This window comes from Ochotona princeps, chromosome 19 (assembly GCF_030435755.1).
Source record: "Ochotona princeps isolate mOchPri1 chromosome 19, mOchPri1.hap1, whole genome shotgun sequence".
Taxonomy (NCBI): Eukaryota; Metazoa; Chordata; class Mammalia; order Lagomorpha; family Ochotonidae; genus Ochotona; species Ochotona princeps.
In genome coordinates this window covers 28918849-28938293 of record NC_080850.1, presented here as the reverse complement: position 1 = coordinate 28938293, position 19445 = coordinate 28918849, and the positions used below count along the sequence as shown (strand labels likewise).

The 19445-nt window shown below is 46.3% G+C and overlaps 1 protein-coding gene and 1 long non-coding RNA gene across 6 annotated transcripts in view; both read left to right on the top strand.

The window, feature by feature from the left end:
• LOC131482665 (uncharacterized) overlaps window positions 1-10643 on the top strand; it is a 38908-nt gene extending 28265 nt beyond the window's left edge. The window contains exons 4-6 of the long non-coding RNA XR_009247212.1: window positions 5264-5311; window positions 9682-9811; window positions 10552-10643. This is a non-coding gene — a long non-coding RNA (uncharacterized LOC131482665). The remainder of the gene's footprint in view (window positions 1-5263; window positions 5312-9681; window positions 9812-10551) is intronic.
• A 3641-nt stretch (window positions 10644-14284) lies between these two features.
• The window catches only part of ARHGAP26 (Rho GTPase activating protein 26), a 412073-nt gene continuing 406912 nt past the window's right edge, over window positions 14285-19445 (top strand). For 4 of the 5 annotated variants that reach the window (XM_058677832.1, XM_058677829.1, XM_058677827.1 and 1 more), the window contains exon 1: window positions 14442-14785. In XM_058677832.1, coding sequence (XP_058533815.1) covers window positions 14632-14785 — 154 coding nt within the window. In that variant the 5' untranslated portion in view covers window positions 14442-14631. Of the gene's footprint in view, window positions 14786-19445 lie in introns of all 5 variants that reach the window. The other variant, XM_058677831.1, reaches the window with a different exon arrangement.

Below are 19445 nucleotides of genomic sequence, written 5' to 3'. Positions count from 1 at the left end.
CATCATGCCTGGCATGTAATAGTCCCTCCGTTAAATAGTCGTTGACTCTATAAAGATTACACCTCAGTTCTCCAGGGCTTGCTGAGAACTTAACAACTACTCTATTTACTCTCTTGAATGGGGCGAAGAAAATGAAGGCAGAGGAAGGAGATTAAGTCGTTAGGTGTGTTCTGAGGAGCTGTGGTCTCTTTGTTATTTGCTTATGTTTCAGGAAAAGCTAGAGGAAAAAAAATCTTTGTCCTCTTACATAATTCTGAAGATGCCTATTTTCCTCTCGTGGCAGATCTTGAATGACTCACCTTGCCCATCTGGAGGCAGGAAAGGGGGAACCTTATTTGAGAAGGGAGAATGTCACCGTGGGGGTTTTGAAATATTGTTTGGAAGTTGAATTGTGCTAGAACACTAAGGTATGATTTCACAGAAATTCCCAAGATCCCTGGAGGGGAAATAGCAAAGGTTCTGGGAGGCACAGCAACAACTGAAATGACTGAATTGTTGGGAAGAGTGTCAGGCTAATCCTGTCATCAGGAGTCACGGGGAGGAAAAACAGCAGCAGGTAGGACGTTTGGGACTAGATGGCTTGAGCTGGAACAGAGCGTACTGGTGGCGTTGGGTGGGGTTGGAGCCCAACAGTTTGGAATTAGGCTTTCCACGCCTGGGGACAGAAATGGCTCCCACCCAGTCCTACCTCTTGTTATTCAAACAAAAAGATTGGCAGAGTAGAAAGAGCCTGCCATAGGTGAATATAATAAACAGGAAGTGTCCATGGAAGAGTGAGGTCCATAGCTTGGACTATGAGCTCAGTGAGCTTGGCTTAGGAACTGTACCCTGGGATGCAGAGTACAAAGTAGAAACAAAGCAAGGCTGACCTAACAATGCTGAGTGTGGAGTGGAGTGTGTGACGGGTGGCTGGAAATGACTGTGACTTTGCACAGTCGATTCCCTGCTCATAGATGTAACAGAATAAATAAAGCTGAAATATGTCTCTCCTCTGAGCTTTTGGATACAAGTGGTGGAAAAGCTAACAAAATATGACTAAAGCTTGAAAAGACAATTTATGGATCTACTTAATTTAAAAATGTGGCAGTGTAGTGTTCAGATGTGGGACCTCAAGCTGTGTCTCCAGTCTTGTTCTTTCTGTGCATCTCTGAGCTCATCAATACCTGTCTTGCCTTCACTCTCGAGCTTTCCCTGTGTGCAAGTAGTCTACCTCAGCTCCACATATACATCCATCCAACTTCAATTTCAACAGTAAGTGCCTCTGTCTGGAATTCTGTCTCATTGCCTCACCCTGGGTCATGTGTACATTTCTGAGCCAATCAGTGAGCCTAGGAGGTTGCAAGAATTTGTTGAACAATTCTTGGTTCCATGCCCTCCCACTTAAACCCAGTACATGCAGGTCCATCCAAGTCACCTGCACAGAAAGAAGTAGGAAGAAGCGCTTCTTCCAGAAAAACTAAGCTCTTCTCTGCCATTGTGCTATGAAGATCAGATACTTTGGTGATCACTTGGGCTCTCAAGGGTTCTTAAAGGGGTGGGCGTATCTTGATCAGCTTTGCTGTCTCAGTGCCTATTTAGGTACCTGAGCCTCAGTGAGACTTCAGGAAATGTCTGTTGCGTGCAAGAACAGTCATAGCTGTAGGTCTGTGTTCCTCTCAAGTGCTCATGCTTCCTCTTACAATTTCAGGTCTGTGTTTCCTCTAAGCCTTGTTAGCCTTCATAGGGTATGAAGTCCACCCCTAAAATCCTGAAAGCTAAAGGGGACTAATAGGGCATTATCAGCAAACTTGAAGGTAGTTTAGTTTACATTCCCTGGTCCAGCGATTAAACTCTGTAAAGACCGAAGCAGATGGCATAGATTCTAAAATACACACTGGTCTGATACCATGGATTGGAAGAGTGACTAGTAAAGCAAAGATAATATTTCTTAAGTATATGCTATTTATTTACAGCCTGCTCTTTTAAGCCTAATCCTGAACTTGTGCTTTCTAAATTAATTTTAAGTCCATACAGAATTTCATAGTACATTCTGAGGCTATACTTGGTAAGGATAATATTTATCTTATAGAAAGCATTTACCAACTGATTTTTTATTTTGAATTTCCCTATTGAAATAAAAGATTTTTACCAGAACTATACTATCTGCTTCAACATTTTTTAAATAGTTGTTATATGTGAAGTATCATTCTGGGTTTTGAAAAAACAGCGGTGAGCAACCAAGATTTCCCTGTCTAAAGTCTGCTTTCACAGAGCTTTTGTTTTCTTGTGGAGAAAATAACAATAAATCATACAAAAGGATGTGTCACCAACAATGATAATAAGGGCCATGTGGAGAAGTAAAGGAGAGGGAGGAGGTGTATGTTTAAAACAGGGATTGAATTGAGATTGAAAGGAACAAAAAGCATGGTCCTGTCAGTGTCAGTGAGGAGAGAAGGACAGGCGTAGGCGAAAGAAAGGCAGGTGTGAGTAGGCGGGTCCTGGTGCACAATGCCATGGAACTGGGGAACAAGTTAGGAGATGGGTCAGATTTTGTATTTGTTTCCACTCAGGCAGGATGGAAAGCACTGGACAGTTTGAGCAGGAGGGCAACAGGAAGGCCATCAGTTCACTTAGATTCTTGGGGCCTGACTACAGGCAGCAGGAGCCAGAGAGGAGTTAGGAGGCTGTTGCAATAACCAGGTAAGAAATGGGGATGGCTTGGACATGGGTGATAGCAGAGGGGGACAATAGGTAGTCATGTGACAGCTGGCTACTGAAGACTTAGAAAGATTTGCTGATGGGTGGATGTGAATTGTGTGAGAGGCTAAAAGCATGATCCTGGAGGCAAGGGACTCAACAATAGATTTGTCATAGATAAGAGTGCGATTTGGAGGGAAAAATATCAGGATTTCAATTTTAGTCTCTTTTTAAGTAGTCCATCACTTACATCTAGGAGAGAGCTTTAAAAGCTTCATGGGAAATATGTATCATCTTTTAACTGTTTTCTTATAAATTTCCTGCAGCCCCCTTGTGTAAGCAGGGTACTGAGCAGTAGGTTGTCTATGCCTGTCTGGAGTTTGGGAGCAGTTGAAGCTGGGAGGCTGCAGGCATTGCTGATGGTATTTGAAGCAATAGAGTAGGTTGTGGATCCTTCTGGAGGTGTGACCAGATGTCTGAAAACTGGCCTGGGACATTCCAGTGCCAAGAGGCATTGGGTGAGCAGTGATCCAAGAGCTGGGTGGAGTAAGACACCACCCCTCCAAGTCCAGTGGGCAGTGCATTTCCAATGTGTGGCTGGGGAAGTAGTATGGATGTCCACGTAACATTTCTCTTTCTCTCCCTCTCTCTCTCTTTCTCTTTGGCACTGGGACACCCAGTTGCCATACAGTTCCTTCCATCCCTCTTTCAGATGCTCTGAGTCCATGTGGTTATGAACTTCCATATTTTCTTCTATTTCTGTAAATATAAGATCAGATCACCTTCCATATATACTAATTTTTCTAAAATATATGTGTGTATCTTTAATTGAAAGATTAAGAAAGAGAGGGAAAGGGAGAGAGAGAAAGAGGGAAGAAATAGATCTTTCATCTACTGGTTTGCTTTCCAAATATTCATGATAATCAGTACTGGGCCAGGCTGAAGCCAGGAGCTGCAATTCCATCCAGGTTTCTCTTGTGGGTGGCAGGGATCCAAGTACTTGAGCCATCACCTGCTGCTTTCCAGGGTCCACATGAGTAAGATGCCAGACTGGAAGTAGAGGAAGGCAAGTAGAGATCCAGGCACTCCAATATAGGATATGGGAGTTCCAAGTGGTGATTTAACTGCTACACCAAAGGCAAGGTTCCCTCACCCCTCACCAAGCATATGTCAGAATTGCCCACACATAACCCACTCATTCATTTATTCATTCGCTAGGTAGTTACTGGGAATTTACAGTGTACAGGTGCTCTTCTAGATGCTGATGATATGATTACAGAACACAGACCCAACGCTATCCTTGCCAGTTGGGACATTCCAGAAGCCTAACAAGGAGGGGCAACTTTCAACAGGGAGCAGGAATGGTGTCTTGGAAGGGAGTAATGTCTTCCAAATAACCAGCAATCATTTTCTCTGCAGAGTTCTGAGTTGAACCTGTCTTCCCAGGTCTCAGAACCCTGTGGATGATGTTGACTTGGCCTTTGCTTACTAAAACAATGAAAGATAAATACTTGCAGGTTGATCTTCATATGAGCACCATTTTAACCATGTACTATATTGTACTGAGAATGGACGTTTTCAAAACTGCGTTTAAGAGCTGCCAGAAGAAACCAAAGATTGTATAAATAGCATTTATTAAACTGCTCATCTTTCAGCAATGTGATTAGTTGCCAATTAGTCTTGCTAATACTTATTTCACTTACTACATTTGCAAAGCTGATTTAAGTAAGCATTTGTGTGTGTGTGTGTGTGCTCACTTTTAATCTTCACATAGTCCTGAAAGGTAGGCACTGTTGTTACTGCCATTTTACACTTTAAAAACCCAAGGCTTGGAGAGATTACATAAATTATCCAAGGTCCCACATACCCACAAAATGGCAGAGCTGCTGTTAAAAACTAACTGCTTCTTTGAAGTTCCACATGTCTGTGTGCACCAATTTATTGCTAGACAAGAAACTTCTATTCAGTTTATATGAGCTGGGATTTCTCCATCATGGAATCATGTCTGGAGTAATTTGATGACAAACCTGCTTCCTAAAGTAAAAAATGTGTTCATCTGAGGCTTCAGGTATAAAAGCAGTATTACATTGTCTTCCAGGAATACTATAAATAGAAATTCAAGCCAGTATTCTGCCTAATAAAAATAAAAGTATTTCTGCAAGAATATGAGCATTTGGGTTGTATTTCTTAGCTCAGTTTAAAAACTGTAATTTCAGCCATGGTAAATGTTGAGATTTTAAACATTAACATAATAGCAATATCAGTTACTATTTATTGAGCATCTTGTAGTTATGTGACAATATGTTGTGTTTGCTATCTTGCTTATTATTAATTATAACTCTTTGAAATATTAATTATTGCCCTTGATTTAAATATGAAGAAATTGAGACTCAGTTAAGCAATGCAATTAGCATAGTCAAAAACAGTGTTTGGGATTCATGATGGAAACCCATGTTCTTTTCTTAATTATGTGATTTATTTCTTATTCAGGCTTTATTAGGTATCTTTTCTTATTTTTTTGTTCTTAAGTGATCTTGGCTTTCAAAAAGTTTGACTGAACTTGATTATTTCTATGATTTTCTTTCAGCTCTAAATCTTGGTGGTTCTATGACTGCATGAATAGCTCAGTTCAAAGGTAATTTAGTAATTCACTTTTTTTTGAATCATTTACATCAACTACTAGATTCATGGACTATTTTTTTCTTTTGTATTCATGTATTTGAGTTTTACTTGGTCCTTTCTAGTTGCAAAATGTTTCCTGTTAATAAGTTTAACACCTCTTACAATAATCTACTAAGGACTTGGATGATACCTTCCCTGTGGATAGCTGGAAAACATGGTTTGTTGGTGTCTTAAGTTGGTTTTCCTGAGACCATAGGCTCTTGGGCACACCACCTTCGAAATTTCTGGTCTCATGTTGTACTGACTTTCCCCTTCTGTTGTTTGGCTGATCTAATGGTGGGCAAGCCATATCCTGTGGACCAGTTCTACCCTACCACCTGTTTCGTATGGTCCACAAGCTAAGAATGATTATTATGTTTCTAAACAGTTGGAGAAAATAGAAGAATATCTTATGATGCATGAAAATTACTGGAGATAGGAATGTCAGTGTCCAGTCATTTTAGTGGGACACAGCCACTGTAGTCCTTCGTTTCTGCATTACCTGAGGCTGTCTGTGACTCAGTGGCAAGCTCTTGAGTAGGTGCAAAAAGGTGTGTGGCCCATGAGCCTAACTGGCTTTGGTAGAAAAAGTTAAACCATTTCCTCACTACACACTCATCACTCTGGTTTCCTCTGTCAGCTGCATTGCTTACTGAATGCTCACCATTGCTGGATGCTGTATATCACAGAGAACATAGCAGTAAACAGACTCACCCATGCCTGGGGCTCAAGGAGCTATTTTTCAACCTTTAAACTAGAAAAAAAGCAAAACTGGCAGGGCATAGGTTATCAAAATATCAGTTTTACCCAAGAGCACTTGAAAAAAAAATTATGTAGCTACTGTTTTTATCATCTCAAAATGATGAGCTGAAGTTGGAGAGTGATCATTTTCTAGTTGCCCAATAAGATGCTGGACTCTATGTTTGGTATACGCTTGCAATGGGGAAATCTCAACTGAACTTGAGCTGTGGTTATGCAACAAGGTGGAGGAATCCACCATGGTGGGAGGGTTTGGGGAAGGGGTGGGGAGAACCCAAGTATCTATGTAACTGTGTCACATAATACAATGTAATTACTGAAGTTAAATAATAAATAATTAAAAAAAAAAAAGTTTGCTAATTCCCCAACAAACTTCTTTGACAACAATTAAAATGACCAGTGAAAGACTAGCAATTAATTACCTCTTTTTTTTTTAAAGATTTATTTATTTACTACAAGTCAGATATACAGGGAGGAGGAGAGACAGAGAGGAAGATCTTCCATCCGATGATTCACTCCCCAAGTGAGCCGCAACGGCCGGTGCACGCCGATCTGAAGCCGGGAACCAGGAACTTCTTCGGGGTCTCCCACACGGGTGCAGGGTCCCAATGCTTTGGGCCATCCTCGACTGCTTTCCCAGGCCACAAGCAGGGAGCTGGATGGGAAGTGGAGCTGCCGGGACTAGAACCAGCACCCACATGGGATCCCGGGGCGTTCAAGGCGAGGACCTCAGCTGCTGGGCCACGCCGCCAGGCCCAATTACCTCTTTTTAAACAAAGAGTGTCTTAATATCCCCCAAACCATGTTAATGCCAAATATTTAGGAAGGTCAAAATCTGAACATTGAAAGCACTCCTTCAAATGAAATGTATTTAGCTTATTGAAAAATTTATTATATTGTCATTGTTTTTCACATTTTATTATGGACAAAGAAAATAGCTTTCAGGACTGGCTCAGACCATTAGACCAGCTTTGGAAGAATAGGGGTTAGTTCTACCCAATCTTTGAAAAATGCTTAGCTTTTTAAAAAAAAAAGTATTTTTGATGATATTTACATAGTGGACCAGTGTGGGAAGTGTGGAAGATCAGGGGAAAATGGGTGAGACCATTTGCTTCCAAATTTTCTTTGACCTCTTGCCCCAGTAGCCAGGGAAGGGAACAACCACCTGGTGTCATCCAGGGTCCCCAACATACAGCATGCTCAATGGGTTCTATTCGAGTGTTTCTGATACTTCTGACATGCTGTTGATCTTGCCAATCCAAGAATGAGGAGATCCTTCCAAGGTCCTTTGGCTGACATAGACCACTTTAGAGTCTCCATTTGCCCAGATATTTGCTGTCAATGCTTGGCTGCGGTAGTTGGCCAATTTGTTCTGCCCTCTACTCTGCTGTGTTGCCAAATGTCCTCCACAGGCCCCGATGGACTGTCATGTTCTCTATGTATGTCTGGGCATGCCGCCTACTGCTCTGTCTTAGCCACTGAGGAGGCCCAGTTATGACACATGCTCTCTAAGGTCAGACCACAGATCCTATGATTCTCTCCATTGTTGGAGTTCTGAGTCCAACAGTTCAATTTGGGGGAAACCCGAAGAAACCTCATCTGAGGTGATCCCAGACCCGACTCTTGTGTGTGCCTGCCAGTATGGGATCTGGCTTAGTCCATCACCCACATCTGTCTATGCACACACTGGTAGTTGCATTTACTGGATCAGTTCTATCTCCAACCCCATCTCTTATATAAACCAATGGATGCTGCAGCCCAGCCCAGCCCAACCCAGCCCACTACACACTTGACCTTTATGTACACCAATGGAAACTGTAACCTAGTGGGAACAGCCACCCTCTAAATCCCCACTAGTCCTGCCCCCAGCCCTGGTTCCTGTGGTTGCCAGTATGTGCAGCAGACTGGCCCAGTCTGTCTCACATCCCATTCAGGTCTCATACGTGTCAGTGGATGTTGAAGTCTAGCTCAACCCAATCAACCCCACTATCCAGCCCACACTCATGCTGTTGGGTGCCACTGCCTGTCTAGTCAGGCCTGCCCCCAGCCCTGGTTCTCATGCTCACCAGTGGGAGCTGTAGCCCGTCAGAGAGGTACCCACAGTTTCCCTACTGGACCCACTCCCAGTCCTGGATCTTACACTCTCCAGGTGTTTCTGCAGTCTAGCTTGACAGGATTTGCCCCCAGTCCCAGCACTTGCCAACTGATGCTGCAGCAAAGTCCACCAGATTGCACTTACTCTGGCCCATTCTTGGCCCAGTGGACACAGTTAGCCCAGCCTGGCTTTCCCCCAACCCAGTTCACATTCAGGGAAACAGGTGTCGTAGCCCTGCAGGACCTGGTCTACCCCTGATTCTGGTTCTCACACTCACCAGTGGGAGTAGTGGCCCAGAAAAATGCTTAGTTTAAAGCTGAAAAATATTCTTGGTGATGGAATGTTTTAGTTTAAAAGTATGACATCTGATCATTTTGTTAAGTCAAATTTTCTACAAATGTTGGGCCGTAGAAATATGTGGATGGAAAATTCCATAAAACAAATACAAGGGGAAGCAGGGGAGAGAATACAAGTGAAATAAATCCATGAACATTCACTCTCCCAGCAGGCATTGGATCGCCTTCACCCTGGCTTCAGATGTGAGATCACGCATGTCAGTATTGAGTATTCATGCTGGCTTCTCCACAGAAGAAAGGGATGGTGGAACACTTCTTTTATTGAAACCTTTTCCATTGCCATTCCCACCATGCTACTTTGAATAGACACAGGCACACACTAAAAAACCCCACAGCATCCCCTCAAAGCCAGAGCCACAGACAGGAATGTGGACCCACACAGATGAAAGCATATCCATCAACAGGTGTTTGAATCTGGGTGGTGATTGCTTTCCAGTAGCTTTAGAAACCTGCGGACTCCTTGTGTAAAATATTCTATTTTGTGACAATCGAAATGAAACTGAAAGGCTAGTCATTCCTTCTTTCTCTTGTCTGCCTCTACACCTGTTGTCTGTGATCCTGTTCATTCTTTGAATGCATTCCACAGAACACCAAGTAAACGTGGTATGGAATGCTAGGGGAAAAAAAAGCAGGATCCTGGGCTCAAGAAATATGAGAAATACCTGGCTAAGCAAAAATCTCACAAGATTACACGCTAATGTGTAAATAAAGTACACAGGAATAAAAATTGAAAGCAAGAAACAGAGCAAGGTCCAAGGATTGATTTATATTAGTTTATCTTGCTGAGGTAAGTTCACCTATTTGGTCATTTAATCAGCAACAATTATAAGGCAAAGAGCAATTATTTCTTGGGTCTCTCCTGAAATTATGTCAATTATGTTTGGTCTCATCTCATTCTGTGAATAGGTTTATTCTGGATTATTATTTTCCCTAAATACCTTTCTTTATTACACACTCTGCCTTATAAAGACATTTGTCATCTTTACTATCTTTAAGAAATCATTTTCTTTTCTAAAAGATTTATTCACTTGAAAAGCAAAGATAGATAGAGTTTTTCTGTTTGCTGGTTCACTCCCCAAATGACTGCAGCAACTGGAGCTTGACCTTGCTCTGTTTCTTTCCCTGACACATTAGCAGGGAGCTGGATCGGAAGTGGAGCAGCCTGACTTGGACTCACACCCATGCGGGATACCAGCATTGCAGTTGATGGCTTAACCCACCTACCACAATGCCGTAGAGAATAGAGAAGGGAAATAAGCAAAAGGTTTGTGTCTGCTCTCCCTTTATTAAAAAAAATAATCTTTTTTTCTAAAGCCCCACCCAGCAGATTTCCAATTATATATCAATGGCCAGAGCAAGGGCATACAGCCACCACTAGTTGTAGGGAATCCTAAGGAACTGGAATTTCTGAGTTGAGTGTGTTTGGGCTGTGCCAGTAACAGAGCTGAAGTCTGAAGCTAAATAACCAGTGAAGATTTCAGCTGGACCACTCAGTGGTTACGTGACCTAGGTGATTCATTGCCATTCCCGTCCCTATACATTAGAGATAAGGTCATAAGAGATCTGTGAAGAGATTAATTATGTTAATATTTTCAAGGCGTATAGATGCACATCTGGGAGGCAACAAATGTTATATTAGTACTTAAGTGAAGAAGAGAGACTGCATATTAGGAGTAACTGTAGGTGTGAAATAGGTCAATGATAAAAAGCACAAATAAAAATGATGCTGACATTAACATATATGGTAACACACGTGACTTGCATGTACAAGTGAATGCTCCCCCTTCCCTTAAAGAACTGTGAGTTGATGACTTGATAGGAATACGCTATTTTTTTCTCCTTTAAGGAAAATGAAGAGTTCATGTTTGCTTAATCAGTTGCTTTGATGCAAATCTTAAGACCTAGCATTATTTTTTTATTACAATTTTTTATTTATGTATTTTCTTCTTATTTGAAAGACGGGAAAATAGATCTTCCAATTGCTGGATTTTTTTTTCTCCAAAGGCATGTGACAGTCGAGGCTCAGCCACACTGAAGCCAGAAGCCCAGAACTCAGTCTGGTCTCCTTTGTGGGTTGCAGCGGCGCATGTTTGGACACTCTTCATGTTAGCTGGATGGAAGCAGAGCAACCAGAGCTAGGTACTCAGCGATGGAATGAAAGGTATCCTTATGCTGAGAGTTAAATAATGATACAAGCCTCCAATTTGTTTTGACTTTATTAATTTAGGACATAACAAAACCTTAAGTACCTTAAAATTAGATAAGTCCTCATTCATTCATGTGTGGTCTCATTTTAAATGTTTCACTGTCATTCTTGACTAACTTTTCAGGCATATATATTTTATTTAGAGGGAGTATTGCATGTGGACATTGCATATGGTGAGTTACTTAATAAATTTGAATTCTTAAGCCTAGCTCTACCAGTAATGGTGTGTCCTTAGCCACCTTACTTCTCAAAGCCTTTGTTTCCTGATCTGTAAAATGGGAATTGGAGTAGTACCTGTTTCCCAAGTAAGTGTTAAGTGAAGAACTAAAATAAGGTGCTTAGCATAAAGAAATGAAATAAGGTGCTTTCCATAGCAAAAACTTGCTAAAATCATCAACATGGCTGCCATGGTCATCATCATTATTATTATATTTATTTATTTTCATTGGAAAGGCAGATTCACAGAGTGGAGACAGAAAGATCCTCTGTTTGCTGGCTCACTCCCCAAATGGCCACAACAGCCAAAGCTGAGCTGATCCAAAGCCAGGAGCTGGGAGACTCCTCCCAGTCTCTCACGTGGGTAAAGGGTCTCAAGGCTTTGGCCCATCTTCCACTGCTTTCCTCAGCCACAAGCAGGAAGCTGGACTGAAAGTGGAGCAGCCAGGACCCAAACTAGTGCCCGCATGGGATGCTGTCACCTGGATATGGCGAGTTAGCCAGTTGAGCCATTGTGCTGATTGTTATTTTTTTAATCAAACTTTATTGAAATGTATCTTACCCACAACAAGATGCACTCATGAGTATTGACAAATGTTCAACCCTAATTGTCACCATGTTAGAGATACATAGCATTTACACAACCCCCACATCATTATTTTAAAATAGGAAAACTTGTGCCTCACCAGTAATAATACAAAGAAGTCACTGTTTAAACCAACATATGGTCTCAAGCATAAAAGAGAATGAATAAGTGCTCACTAGAATTATAACCCCATGGAAAGACAGCAGAAGGAACATTTGTTTTGAGGAGGCTGGGAGCCACATTGGCGGGGTCTGGCCCAGTGTTGCTACTACCTGTTCTTATGGAGCCTCTCGTGTTTCCTAGGAGAGATTGCTGGGTGCCGATTACTCAGTGCTTCAGCTGGCCGAGTTCCTTCTGGCGACACTGCTAAAGTCATGGGAGATCTTTTGTAGAAATTCTGGATGAGATTTATAAGAGGTTTATACATTGTCCACATGCACATATGTCTGTGAAGAGACTTGTTAAATCATATGTTTGTGGTCATGTATGTGCCACCCACACTTAGCAGCTAGTAACCTGTTTCAGGTTACAGTCTAGGCCTCAGTAGCTCATCTCAGAAAAGTGGGGCTGATGGCCATACCAGTGTCACCTTGTGGGTTTAAATGAATGTAATGAATCTAGCATAGTGCCTGGCTCAAACTAAGCCTAACCAATGCCACTATAGTGTTATTAATAGAGATGTGTATTATTTTATACCTGTGTGCCTCATTTCCTCAGCGGGATAAAGGCAAATATCTGTGGATCGGATTTTGTTTTCTTGATTTACTATTTGTAGACTACTTTGCCCTGTGCTAAACCTACAGAGGCAGACTGTGTTTCCACAGATGGCTACAAACATGTCTCCTGTTTTGTCACTCCCCCATGTTAGGGGTACAGTCCGCTCCCCTGCTCCTTCAATCTGAGTGGGTTTGTGACTTGAGGCTGTTGGAGGGGGTCACTAGCGCAGGACTCTGAAGAGCAGGATGGACAAGGTGATGCAGCTTCCCCTTGCAAGCCAGGACGTGCCTGTGGGGGCCCCGGACCACCTTGCTTGCAGGCAGTGCACGCTGGACCACAGAGAGAGGCCACGCGGAGAAACCCAGAGTCCATGGCCCACTGCTGCAGCTCCTGGCACGAGCTTACTGCAGCCACAGGAACAGTCTTCAGGAGAGAGCCATCCAAACAGAAGGAAAAAGGGTCATGAGAGAAAAGGATTGCTCTTGTCCTAAACCATACTGTTTTCCTGTGTGTCAACAGACAACTAGAAAGTCTACCTTTAGGGATTCAACCTGAAGCGTTACACAGATGTGTTTTCATGCAGTTACCATTCCAGATCTTTCTCGTCTGTGACTATTTTCAGTGTTATAACCAATAGCTGTCTGTACCTCCTGGGAAGCCTACCCTTGTAGATACATCTAGCAAATGGTTGACTGTCGTGTATGGATTCAATAAAGAAGGCGTCCCTGAACTCCACCCCAGCTCCTGCGTGGTGTTCCCCAGCACCCAGGCCTCCTAGGCTAATTGTTACTGCTCCTTCAGTCTCTCCCATGGAGCCCAATCAGTCAGGTTCACTCAGTCATCTTTGTATACCTAGCGCCTATCTAGGCTAGTTCCTGCACAAAACTGATGTATGGAAAAAAAAATATCCAACCCAAAGTGGGTGGGGGGAACTACCACTCCGTCCTCGCCAAACCCACCCAACTCAAGGAGGGACTGTTAGTTCCTGGACACTGAATTAATCCATTCAACAGCAGCCCCTGTTCTCCTACAAGTCACCTGTGGCACCCAGCCTGGCAGGTGCAAGGAGTCAGCTGCCAGAATTGAGGAGGACGACTGCGCCACACACTTGGGGTGGGAATTCGAGAGGGACCTGGAAAAGGGTCCATTCATTTATGCCCACAGGTATCTATCAAGAACTCTAGCCTGCGGTGCACACCGTGAGTATTCGCCCAGGCAACGCCAACCTCTGGTATAGCGCTGGGGTGCACTGGCCGACTGCGGAGGTTCGTGCCCTTGTGGAGAGCTCCGCCGCGTACCGAAGGGAGGACAGGCCCCGGACGCGGCGGTGTAACACGGGGCGGCTGAAATTCTCCTCAGGACGTGGGATCCTACGGCCCGGGGCGGCCGTACGAGTGGCCGGCTGGGGGACGGACGGCAGGGGGCGGGAAGATTGCAGGCGAGAAGAGGTGGGAGATTTTACGATGCAACCAGCTTCTGAGGAGCCCGAGGTCACTCAGGGTTCTCGGGGGTCAGGGCTGCGCTTGGAGCGTAAGCTCGGTTGCCCAGGCAGGAGGGCAGGGCGAGCAGCGAAGGGCTGCAGCCCTAATTGCCAGGTTTTTCATAATTGCCAATTCCAGGCGCATCAGTCTCCGGTCAAGACCAGCAGAGGCACCCCATCTCCGGCCTGGAAGGCGGGGCGCGGCAGGCGGGCAAGGTCCCGAGTTGGCGGAGCAGACCCAGCCGGGGAGCACTCGCCCTCAAGCTTCGGGGTCTGCAACGCCCGGCGGGCGAGAGGGGGCGGAGCCGGCTCTGCGGACCTAGGCGGTGGCGTGGCTCCGCCCCAAGCCTCAGGCTCCGCCTCCGGATCCTTCCGATTGGATGAAACTCGCGGAAAGGCCGGGCGGCCCCGGGCGGGCTCGGGGGTCCGGCTGAGGAGAATGCGCTGATTGGCCTGGCGGGGGGATGAGGTCATCGCTAGCAGGTTCGGGCGGCCCGGACGCCGGCGGGGTGGCTGAGGCTGCTGTGAGAGGGCGCTCGAGGCTGCGGGAGAGCGAGCCAGCCCAGGAGGCGGGGAGGCGGTGTCCGCGCTCGCTCCTGCTCGCTCGCTTCTCCGCGCCGCCGTGGGGCCGCCGTGGGGCCGCTGCGCCGTTTCCTGCTACCCCACAGCGTCGCTCAGCCCCACGCCGCCGCCCCGAGCAGCCGCCCCTCGCTCAGGGAGGCGGACGCGCTCGCGCCACAGCTCGCGGCGGGGCGAGCGGGCGCCACACCTGTGGAGCCGCGCGGGCCGTCGGGGCTGCCGACCCGGACCCCGCAGCGTGCGAGCTCGGGGCGCCGCTTGGCTCGCGCCCCCCGCCCCCGGCTGCGCGCCGCGGATACCATGGGGCTCCCCGCGCTCGAGTTCAGCGACTGCTGCCTCGACAGCCCGCACTTCCGAGAGACGCTGAAGTCTCACGAAGCGGAGCTGGACAAGACCAACAAATTCATCAAGGAGCTCATCAAAGACGGGAAGTCGCTTATCAGCGCGCTCAAGAGTGAGTGGCCCGGGTGGGGTGGGCCCGGGCTTCTGGACTCTGTCCCCGCGGCCCCGGCTGACGCGCGTCCATGCTTTTCTGCCCACCGGGGCGGGAAGGGTTGGTGAAGCCGGCAGGCAGCCCGTGTCCGACGAGCCCGGGCGCTCGGTCGCAGAGTGCTGCTAGGCGTTCGCGGGTGGCCGGGGCTCCGCCGGCGCGGGCGGGGCGCGCACAGGTGTCTCGGGGCGGGACTCACGGGCCCCGCGCCACAGCCTGACGGAGAGCGGGTCCCGTCCACGACTCTGGCTCCGGGCGGGCGCTGGGCGAGCTGCTCACCGCCCGGGTGCCCGGCCGAAGAGGGGAAGCTGCGGGTGCTGGGGCGGGGGCGTCCCGAAGCCGCCACGGCTGCCTGCGCGCAGCTCCACCCTGGCCAGGGCCACCGGCTGTCTGGGCGGGGTGCTGCCGTAGCTCGCTTTTCCTGGGTGTCTGGGCAGCCGACAGCCCCCGAATCTGGAGGCAGTGCCACGAACGTGTGCAGGTTTGAATAATTGTGCTCAGCGCAGAAGGTGACAGGGGTGGGAGTTCAGAATCAGAGTGTTCCTTTACTCCGAACCGTAGGCGAGGTATAAAAATAGAATGAGCATGTCCCGGCGGTCTCTTCTCCCTGGCTCCCTCATTCCTTCCTCTTTGCCTCTTTCATTATCCTTGGAAATGCAAAGACCTGAGGAGAAAGGCCCCAAAAGCAGTTGTTTAAAGTCCCTATAATGACTCTCAGACTTTGTATAAAACCATTTTTGCTTTTCCCCTTTATGGTGTAAGGGGAACGATGACATTTGCATTCCGCTTGACTTTTGCACTGTCGAAGTTTTCTTCTTGCTATAGTGCTGAACGTCTAGGGTAGGGAGGGTGTTTCTCGTGCCTTTCCAGGCTACCTATTCAGTCACAGTTGAGTCCAGCTTTTCATGCTGACAAACAGCATGCTGATAAAGCCTGCAGATGGTGGAATTCTTTCAGGCTTTACTTTTCCTCTTTGTGGCCTGGGCTAGGGCCGCAAAGTGTTGCTGCAGCGCGACTAAGTCTGTGTGGCGAGAAGTAACCTTAGCCCTTTTAAATAAGACTCCCAGAAGTCAAGTGCCTTAGATGTCATTGCTCTGAGCCTGTTGCTTCTAACAACTGGGCCCTGCCACGCTGGAAAGCCAGGGCAGCATGGGGCCGTGGGGTTCAGGGAACACAGGAGTGTGGTGTGTCCTGGCTTGTCAGGCTCAGGTTGTCTGCAGCAACCTGTGCCCTACCTCAAGCAGGTGCACACACTTCCGTTTTCGCTGATGCAGGCTGTCCCTTGGCTCAGGAAATAGGAGGACTCCTGATGTGGGGTCAGTTAGGAGCCCACTTGTAAGTAGGTTGGACCCAGGACTTCTGATGGAGTCTCAGGTCAGCTTTAATTTGATTGGTCACACAGTTGCAGGCCCCGAGGGTGCCATGAAGAATCTGTGGTTACGGCATCATACTCTAGCCATGCCAAGCACAGCTTCTGGCACCCTTTTTCTCATGCTCTTTTAATCTTTTGGCAAAGGAGAAACTTGGGGGAGCCGTGAGGGGAGAGTGGGAGGTGCAGGAATCCCTAGTGCTGAGTCAGGTGGCTCTTGGTGGTGAGCTGGAACTTTGAAACCAGCTTGGTCTATGTGAGCCCAAGGGGGAGTTTGTGCCAGTTAAGCTGGTTCTACTCCGTTTGCCCAGAGTGGAGTGCCCGGGGCCAAGGCTGCTGGGATGCCGGACTCACCTTTTGTATCTTGGCTTTGAATACAAGGAGGGTGTCTAGAGGTGGCTGGCAATCTGCCAGCTGGCTGTGTTGAGAGGCAATAATTATTTGGATTTGAATGAACATTGTAGAGACAGGGTTCAAGAGATAATTGTATTGACTAATGATGGAATGAAGCAGACCTGTTGTTTGGACAGACACTGATGGGGAATCAGGTGCGCTGGTCTCTCCATCCAGCTCTGTGACTGACTGCTGTTCTACTGCTCTGAATTCCTCTTAGAACAGTAGTGTGACCTCTTGAAAAGGGTGTCCTTGATCACTGCTTCCTAGACCAAAGACATTCGTTATCCTGAGGGGCTTGTCCCAGTGTGTGTTACTCTGTTAGCGTTTTGCATATTTTCTTAAGATCATCTTATCACTACTATAAATAAGAAACTAATGCTTTCCCAGTGCAATGTAAAAAGAAATATGTACTTGTGTAAGTCATGTTGGTTTAGATGATCCATGGTCTCTCTTTTTTAAAATTTCATAACCGTATTTTACACCGTTAGTAATTTTGTTTGTGACTCCTATTTGCAGGTTTTTGGGCTCAGTGATCCTGGGGGTGTTTGTTAGATGCAGTGGAGCCCAGCCTGTAGGGACTCCCTGTTTTCTGTCCCTTCATTGCTCTTGGTTTTTCTAATTTGGGATTGAGCAAGCTGAGGACCAGCGAGGTCTAGAACCTGTCTGCAAGCCACACAGCAGTTTATGCATATTCTGAGTGCGCTTAACCTAACTGAGGCAACCCTATCGTCTAGGTCAATGATTTGCCAACATTAGTCTTGTGAACCCCGTTGAGAACAGCAGAAGACTCTGCAGACTCCACATAAAGGAGCTCCTGGTGGTCTTTTCCTAGAACCCAGGCCTTTGCTCGGGACACGCACTGAAGAAGCAGTGAACTGACAAGCTGTGTGTTTTCTTGGTGACTCCTGGTGCTGACTTGGCCTGGACCTTTCTGTGGGAACCTGCTCAGATGAGACTCTTTCCTCCCGTCTGATCAGCTGGTGTCTTGGTTAAGAGAGAGAGAGAAAGACAGACTGTGTGTGTGTGTTGCTTTGCTTTGCTTTGCTCTTCTGTCCACAGATGGAGGCGGGGAAAGGGAGGTCACATGTGTAGAATTCACAGTTCAGGCTAGATTTGGCCCAGGCCTTCCGAGTCATTTGACTCTTGACATGCTATTAAACCTGAAGTCTCCCTCGAAACAGTGGGAGCAGTAACACTGACCTCTGAGGGTTGCTATAAGGACATGGTGAAACCCTGCACACCAGCAAGCTCTTGTTTTGGGGCCTGACTTGCTGCATGGTCCAGTCAGTGGTTGTTTGTGTTGGTGTCTCCCAGCACGCAGGCTCACTGTTTCTCTGAGCTGAAGTCTGTAAGCACAGAGGTGTGTTTTTGTCTTGGCTCCAAGTGTGAGGTCCCTTCTGCCTTCATGCTAGTTTCTGGTAACTTGATTCACCCAGTGGTGTGTGCATGAGCCACATTGATGGGCAGAATTGGGGTCACAGTGTTTCTAGAAAGTTGTGGTTATGGCAGAAAAGCTCTACAAAGTTAAAAATACACCTCCTGATATCTTCTCTTCCTAAGGACATTCTGGATTAAATCTACCCCTCTCAGTGGCCAGCGTGGGTGCATCTTGGGTTTGTAGAGGAAGCTTACAGAATGCCTTCGATTTCATGCTTGGCTGTCTTGGGGGCTTCGTGGTTTCACAGACATGGAAGTTGATCTGAGAGATGGCTGAGTTTTCAGGAACGATGTTTCTTTCCATCTTGACAGTTATTTCTAGATTTGTTGCTGGGGGTTGTGTTCTTTTAAATTTGACTTCCACCTCCTGAGATGCAGTATCCTTCCTAATAACCTAAGTATTAAAAATATGTATCAATTTTGTTATAAGTCACATGACCTTTTAACTCACACATTTAGTACTTTGGTTTTTCATATTTTTGTTTTTTTAAAGTTTTATGTACTTAAAAGGCAGAATGAGAGAGAGAGAGAAAAAACTCATTCTTTTATCTGTTGACTGGCTGGGCTGGGCCTGACTGAAGCCGGGATCTTGGAATTCCATCTAGGTCTCCAACTTGGGTGCAAGGGCCAAAGGATTTGGGCCATCATCTGCTGTCTTCCCAGGTACATCAGCAGGGAGCTGACTGGGAAGTGGAACAGCTGGAACCTGAATCCATGTCCATATGCTATGAGGGTGTCACAGGTGGTGGCTGTTGCATTGTGCCACAATGCTTACCCCTTCTGTGGCTTCTGATACAGTCCTGGAGTGGCGCAGCCTTCATCACAGGCAACTTACAGCATTTTTGTCAATCCCAAAGCAACCCCTGTTTTCATTGGTCGTTTGCTGTATCTTCTCAGTGCTTCCAGTGTAGTTCACCAACTGCTATGGCTGTTTTATTTATTTATTTATTTTTGTCTGTAAAGATTTGCCTGTTCTGGACATCAGAATTGCAGTTTTAATCATCGTTTGTTCAAGTTGATAATCATCTTTGGGCAGAGAGTTTTTTAATTTTTAAAAGATTTATTTATTTATTTATATTGGAAAGTCAGATGCACAGAGAAGGAGAGACAGAGAGGAAGATCATCTATTGATTCACTCCCCAAGTGACCACAACAGCTAGAACTGCACTGATCTGAATCCAGGAGCCCAGAGCCTCTTCCACGTTTCCCACACAGGTGCAGTTCCCAAGGCCTTGGGCTGTCCTCAACTGCTTTCCCAGGCCACAGGCAGGGAGCTAGATGGGAAGCAGAGCCACCGGGATTAGAATTGGCGCCCATATGGGATCCTGGCATATGCAAGGTGAGAACTTTAGCCACTAGGTTACCATGTGCTGGGCCCCTAAATTTTTTTTTTAAAGAATTATTTTTTATTTGAAGGACAGA